The following is a 7,302-nucleotide window of genomic DNA, read 5'->3' as shown; positions in this document are numbered from 1 at the left end:
ACAGACTCAAACTTCTTATACCATTGCCTAGGTGCCTGCTTCAAACCATAAAGGCTTTTCTTAAGCTGACACACATAGTCCTCTTTCCTTTCACTATGAAACCCTTTGGCTATTCCATATAAATCTCCTCCAAATCACCATGAAGGAAGACAATTTTCACATCCATCTGTTCAATCTCTAAGTCTAGGCTAGCTGCTAAACCAAGAACAACGCAAATGGATGACATCTTCACAACAGGAGAGAAAATCTCATCAAAGTCAATACCTTTTCTCTACCTAAATCCCTTAACTACTATTCTCTTTGTACTGTGGTCATGAAGTGTTTGTCAAAGCTTTTTTGCCCTTAGGCAACTTCACCAACTCAAAAGTGTGATTGTCATGCAATGACTTCATCTCATCTTGCATAGCATCAACCCACTCTAACTTACGTTCATCTTCCATGGCTTCTACATAACACTCGGGCTCTCCCCCGTCAGTTAGTAACACGAACTCATCTACAGAATACCAAGTGGAAGGATGTCGGTCTCTGGTAAACCTCCTGAGTGGAACATCTATTGGTATCTCTAGTATTGACAACTAATCATGAGTCTCATCTTGTAAAGGAACATCAGTATCACCAAGACCCTGCTGGTCATTTTGAACATCATGTTCAACCTGTGCTGGCAAATCTGTCAAAGGAGCCGGATCCAAGTCAATCAAACCATCACTGTATTGAGGCACTGCCTTTTCTGTCTTCTCAATCTCATGTATGGTTTGATCTTCCATAACACAACATCTCGGCTTTTCACTAGTTTCTTCTCAACTGGATCATACAATCTGTAGTCAAACTCATCTAGGCCATAGCCTAGGAAGATACACTATCGGGTCTTCACATCCAACTTAGACCTCTCATCTTTGGGAATATACACAAATGCCTTACATCCAAAGATGCGCAAATGATCAGAAGAAACATCTTTGCCAGTCCAAACTTTGTCTAGTACATCAAACAGATGGTGTGAGATTAAGAACATGTACTGATGTACTCAAAGCCTCCCCCCAAAAGGAGCTTGGCAATTGTGCTTGTGACAGCAAGCACCTTACTCTCTTAACCAGTGTTCTGTTCATCTTTTCAGCTAAGCCATTCAACTGAGGAGTCTTTGGAGGTGTCCTTTGATGCCGAATACCCTGTTGCCTGCAATATTCATCAAAATGACCCAAATACTCTCCCAAAGTCACCGGCTGTATAGGACATGAAGAAATCCTGTCGAGATGTAACATGAGTTGAGGCGCCACTATCAATCACCCAACTGGTCTCATGTCATGCAAAATTAATGACATCATCATCATAAACAGTGAAGAAGTCTCCGGAAGTAGTGGTGGCAACTCGATCATCATTCTTGCCATCATCATTCTTTGTCTCCTTCCCTCTCTCTCTTCAATTTTCTGCAATGCTTCATGATGTGCACTTTCATGCCACAATGATGACACTCAACATTAGTAAACCAATTTGACTTGTTTATGTATTTATCTCTATTCTTCGGACCTCTGCTCTTACTCCTCCCCTTTCTTTATGTAACCAAAACTTCTGACTGTAAAGATGATCCTTGTAATTTTCTTCTCATTTCTTTTTTTAATACACTACTTTTAGCCAAATCTATATTGATTACCCCATTTGGAGCTGAGTTAAATAATGACATTCTAAATGTCTCCCAAGAGTCCGACAATGTACCAAGTAAACACAACCCCTGAACCTCATCATCAAACTTGATACCCATCCCAGCTAGCTGATTAATAATTCCTTGGAAAGTGTTCAAGTGATCTGTTAAGGGAGTTCCATCTTGGTATCTCAAATACATCAATTGCTTCATCAGAAACATGTTATTATTTCCAGTCATACGGGCATATAACTCCTCAAGTTTTTTTCCAAAGTGTGTGTGCATGTGTCTCACCATCAATATGATTCAAAACATTATCATCTATCCACTGCCTAAGATATCTACAGACTTGTCTATGCATCAAAGTCCATTCTTCATCAGATTTACTGTCTAGCTTCTCAGCAGCAAACACAAGTAAATGAAATTGCTTCACATAAAGTAGATCTTCCATATATGATAATTCAAAGACATCATTCTACTTAGATTAGCCTCCATAATTCAACACAAGATATTTAATAGAATAATAACCACTTAAGGGCACTCGATTGCACCTCGCTCTGATACCACTTTGTTGGGAGAAACAACAATACACAAAACTCCCTCTTTGTATGAATCTGCAGGAAACTATAAAATAAAACACTATATATGCGAAAAATATATATTCAAACACTACAAGCACAAGACACAACCGATATGGAATAACCCCAACAAGTTTGAGAAGATGTTAGAATATATTTTGAAATACATACCTTATTAGCTCGATATCATAATCTAGTTATGTTGAAATCACTTGTCATTCATACACCATATATATTTTCCTGTATAGTTTGATATTATATTGTAATATTTAGTATTAATTTTCCGATTTTATTTTTGTTGCATTTCCTATTCAAACCGATCTTATTCTTCAATAAATAAGCCAACTTATATTTTTACTTTCATATACCTTCTTTTTTTTTTTTAGTAATTTCTAGGTAAATGAAAAATTACGATAGACAGTTTTCACTATTATCCCATAATATTTTATCATTGTTTCGAACAAACGTCTTTTTCAAAAGAGAAGAAGGCTAAATAACGCGGGAGTTATATATGGCGCATTTTAGCCAAACTAGAAATAGAGAATTGGCCACGTCTCAAAGAGAGAGAGAGATCCAAGACAAAAATAAAATACTGCCGGCCAAAAAATATGAAAGGATAACACAAAAAGCTTTCCCTATGGTGGCGCGTTACAAGCACTGCCATGTCACTCTTCATTCTACATCAAAATACCAAAACTCTCAATAAAAAAACATAATAATAATAAAATTAAAAAAAAAAAAAAAAAAAAAAAGGAAAAATTCACTTTACCCATGAAATTTAAGGGGCTTTTCAATTCGAGCCTAATATTTAAAAATTGGCAATATATCTCCTAATGTTTCAAAAATTTTCAATTTAGACTCTCCGTTATTAATTTTCATCTAATTGGACAGAAATCATCACACGTGAGATTTTGATGCCTTCTATTCTAATTTTGTCTTCATTAAAACCTATAAAATTACGTAATTACCTTATTAAAACCTATAAAATTAAAGATAATTACGTAATTACACTCATTAAAATCTATGGCGCGAATACCATGTCACTCTTCATTCTACATCTAAAGTACCAAAACTCTCGATAAAAAGAACATAATAATAATAATAATAATAAATTAATCCATAACTTCTTTCTTTTCGTTTTTTTGTTGAAAGGCATAATCTTATTTCTCACACGACTACAAACTACAAACTTTTTTTTTTTTTTCAACTTATATTAAAATTTACTTTCAATGAGCTTCAAATTATAGAAGGTTACCACTCTCAAAGTATGGTACCTAAAACAGTACAAAATTTTCTTTCAATTAAATGCTACACCTTTTTAATTACAATTTTTAGTATAAGTTCATTATAAATTAATGTAGTAGTCCATGTACATAAAACTTACTACATCAAGCACAAAAATGCGAATTGTCATATGACCGTTTACATAACATTTATCACGTTTACAAACTGGTGTGATAATTTGCGTAATATAATAGTTCACGTGACAATTATCACGACAGTCACAAAAATGTGAACTACCACGTGGCACTCATTTTCATAAAATATAAAAAATAAAAAAATAAAATACAATATGAGTCCTCACAATTACTCTGATTGGCAATAAGTTCCATATGGTGTCAAAATGTTCAGAATGGTAGGATACAGTAACCTATTTGTTACTTTTGCATACCACAAGAACTTCTTAGAACATTTTTTATACCACAAAAAAACTTATTGCAAATCAATATACTCAAATAGACTAATTTTATATTTTTCCCTAAAATATAAACCCATACATGATTTTATAAAAAAAGTTATATAGTAAAAACTTAAATACCTCAAATATTTTCTTAAATTATTAAAAAGCATCTCTCTTGGGAAATAAGAAGCAAGAGGAACCGTCAACAATGGTGGTTCAATGGCCTAAAGAAATTTTTAAGTGGTTAGGGCATGTACTAGGGCATGGGTTTGAATCTCTGCAATGGAGAATCCTCACATATGTTTGATAGTATTAGCAGCTTTAGATTCCCATTGATGTCCTGGTGGAGCTGGGTCAGGTTATGGCTTAGCCAAACTTGATAGAGCGCCTGCAGTTCCCAATGTCTAAGCCCCTCCTATGCAGCTCCCAACGTGTAGGTACTACTATGGTCATGCCCAGGTAGGATAGCCACAATTGGTCTCTCCGGCTTATCCTTTTAATTAAAAAATTAAATTAAATTAAATTAAAAAAAAAAAAAAAAAAAAAAAAAAAAAAGTTAGGAGGATAGCGTGAGCATAGAAGAGCGTGGCTGATAGCACATGTGATGATGGGTAGTTTGAAAGATTCTCTGGGCCTCCCCTCCCTATTTTATGAGCTCCATGATTGCAAATATGTCACCACCAAGTGAAAAAGATGGCAGTCACAAGATTTTTATTTTATTTTATTTTATTTTTATCGCTAAAGTCTTGGGAGCATGATAGAATGAACATGACAAAAGAACCCATCCCTTCAATTTCCATTGTGGTCCTCTCAAATTGATTTTTTGATACCCACCTCACTCCTTATCCTACACCCATTCTGTCCCACTTCCTCTTATCCTACGCACCCCCCCTCTCCATTCTTTCTTTCTATAATTTTTATTTTTATTTTTTTCTTTCTCAAATAAATGAATTGAACCCATTAATTAACCATCTTCAACCCACAGCATGTCAAGTGCAACAGCTTGGAGCAAAGAAGAAGAAAAAGCCTTTGAAAATGCCATTGCAATGCATTGGGTGGAGGATGATGAGGAGGAGGGCAAAGAGAAATGGGAGAAGATTGCTTCAAATGTCCCAAGCAAAAGCATGGAGGAGTTGAAGAAACACTATGAAATGCTTGTGGAAGATGTGCTTGCAATAGAGGCAGGAAATATCCCACTTCCAAGCTATGTGGGAGAGGAAGCAACTTCTTCCAACAAAGACTCCCATGGCTTGTCTTCTTCAGAGAAGAGATCAAGTAATTGTGGTTATGGAAGTGGGAGTGGGTTTTCAGGGTTGGGAAATGACTCAGCTGGCCATGGAGGGAAAGGAGGATCCAGGCAAGACCAAGAACGCCGGAAAGGGATTCCATGGACAGAAGATGAGCATAGGTACCTTTTTTTTTCAATTACTTTGAATTTATTCACAAGTTATACATCTTAAGTATGGATATCCAACCCAAGAAAAATGGTTTTTCTTATGAATTTTGAGTAGAATTTACTCTTGAAAACCGGCTGCAATGACAAGGTGTTCACGTAAATATGTGAGATGTACACTTTCGCAGCCGATGACTCCGATGACCCACTCTATCGATATTTCTTTTGACAGCTTCATTCATTTATTAGTATTCAACAACTTTATTTTAATCCAGCTTAGTGGGTCTTTGGCAAATCATATATGGATAAAGAAGCTATGGTTTATGTTGGTTTTTCTTTTTTAGGTTGTTTTTGCTTGGTCTTGACAAGTTTGGAAAGGGAGATTGGAGAAGCATTTCAAGGAACTTTGTAATTTCCAGGACTCCCACACAAGTGGCTAGCCATGCCCAAAAGTACTTCATTCGCCTCAACTCAATGAATCGAGATAGGAGGAGATCTAGCATCCATGACATTACGAGCGTCAACAATGGAGATGTCACGACTTCTCATCATCATCATCACCATCACCCGCCAATTACCGGCCAACAGACCACTATGAACATGTCAAGCGCAACCGCTATAGGACCACCGGTGAAGCATAGGCCGCAGGCGCCGCCCATGCCCGGTATAGGCATGTACGGAACGCCGGTTGGGCATCCAGTTGCTGCTCCTCCTCCGGGGCATATGGCGTCGGCGGTCGGGACTCCTGTGATGCTTCCTCCTGGACACCATCCACACCCTGCCTATGTTGTCCCAGTTGCTTACCCAATGGCACCACCGCCAATGCACCAATGACATAATTAATTCCTCTTTTGAGATCAGAAACAAGTGGGATTGTGAGATTGGGAAAATCACACTGCATGCATGGGAGACTTATTTATGACGTTACTGATCAAATCTGTGTATCAAATTCTAATCAAATCAAGTTTCATACATTATAATTCCTACTTTTATTAGTTGCATTTCGTTTGTATATATACCAGATAAGATATTTTTGCTATATTTATATATAAATTCATGAAATAAAAGAAAGAAGAAAATGATTGATGGAAAGGTGTTATTTACTGTTATTGTGTCCAAAACAAAGTGACCCCATGCATTTATTTCTCACGCTTTATCCTGGACCTCCTTCCTCCACAACCACAAACTGCAAGAAGCTAATACTTTCCAGTGGTCCTCATTTCCTCAGGAACCTGTGTCCCTTAATTTACTTCTTGCAATTTTTGTCAATTTTTCAAAATAGATCGGAAATTGTTTGAGCATATTATGAAGTTCAAAAATCAAAGTCATAGTTACAATCTACAATCTAACTACAGTTAAAGACTATCACCTAAGTATAGTTGAAGACTACCATCTAACTACAGTTAAAGTTTAATTACAGTTGAAAGTCTATTATCTACCTAAAAGTCTATTCGTATCTAACATAATTCTCCTATAAATATTACATTGTAAATATCACTAAAAAAAATAAGAGCAAAATGTAGCCCTTTAAAATTTATCATGTGAACGTAATTTATAGACCGAACAACGTAATTCTATATCTATTTATTATTCCGCTTTATATTTATTTGTCTATCGCATTATTAGTTTCTATAGGAATCGTAGCAATTATTCAAATCCAGACCATTTCTTTTGTAATTTGATGGCTGGCAATGTCAGTATTCGAACTTAAAAAATCATTTCTTTTCTAAAGTTACCAACGTCTCAAATCTTTGCCACCTCCTCCTACTACTGCCTCTTCCGGCATTCTCACCGTAGAACCTCCCCCTCCCGCCTCCATCATCTTCATCTTCATCACCAGCCGCCACCAACTGGGCATCACTTTGGCTGTTTGAATAATATGGGTTGTTGAGACCACCAGCACCAATCACCACACCAGCAACGATACAACAATGATTGACGGCCACTGGCCATAGGGTAAGATGGACAGGAGCTGTATTGTGGGTTTTTTTTTTTTTTTTTCTTGAGGTTTCTTACT

The 7,302-nt window shown here is 36.4% G+C and overlaps 1 protein-coding gene across 1 annotated transcript; it reads left to right on the top strand.

Annotated features, from left to right (window-relative positions):
• Positions 1-4,707: 4,707 nt before the first annotated feature.
• Positions 4,708-6,336, top strand: LOC132184526 (Duplicated homeodomain-like superfamily protein). The gene is made up of 2 exons (XM_059598195.2): positions 4,708-5,300; positions 5,630-6,336. Exons 1-2 carry the CDS (start codon positions 4,879-4,881, stop codon positions 6,117-6,119), a joined length of 912 nt encoding a protein of 303 aa, XP_059454178.2. The 5' UTR covers positions 4,708-4,878; the 3' UTR covers positions 6,120-6,336.
• Positions 6,337-7,302: the final 966 nt, after the last annotated feature.

Source organism: Corylus avellana, chromosome 7 (assembly GCF_965113065.1).
Source record: "Corylus avellana chromosome 7, dhCorAvel1.hap1.2, whole genome shotgun sequence".
Lineage (NCBI taxonomy): Eukaryota > Viridiplantae > Streptophyta > Magnoliopsida > Fagales > Betulaceae > Corylus > Corylus avellana.
Note: the sequence above shows the minus strand (reverse complement) of the source record. Positions and strands in the feature narration are given on the sequence as shown.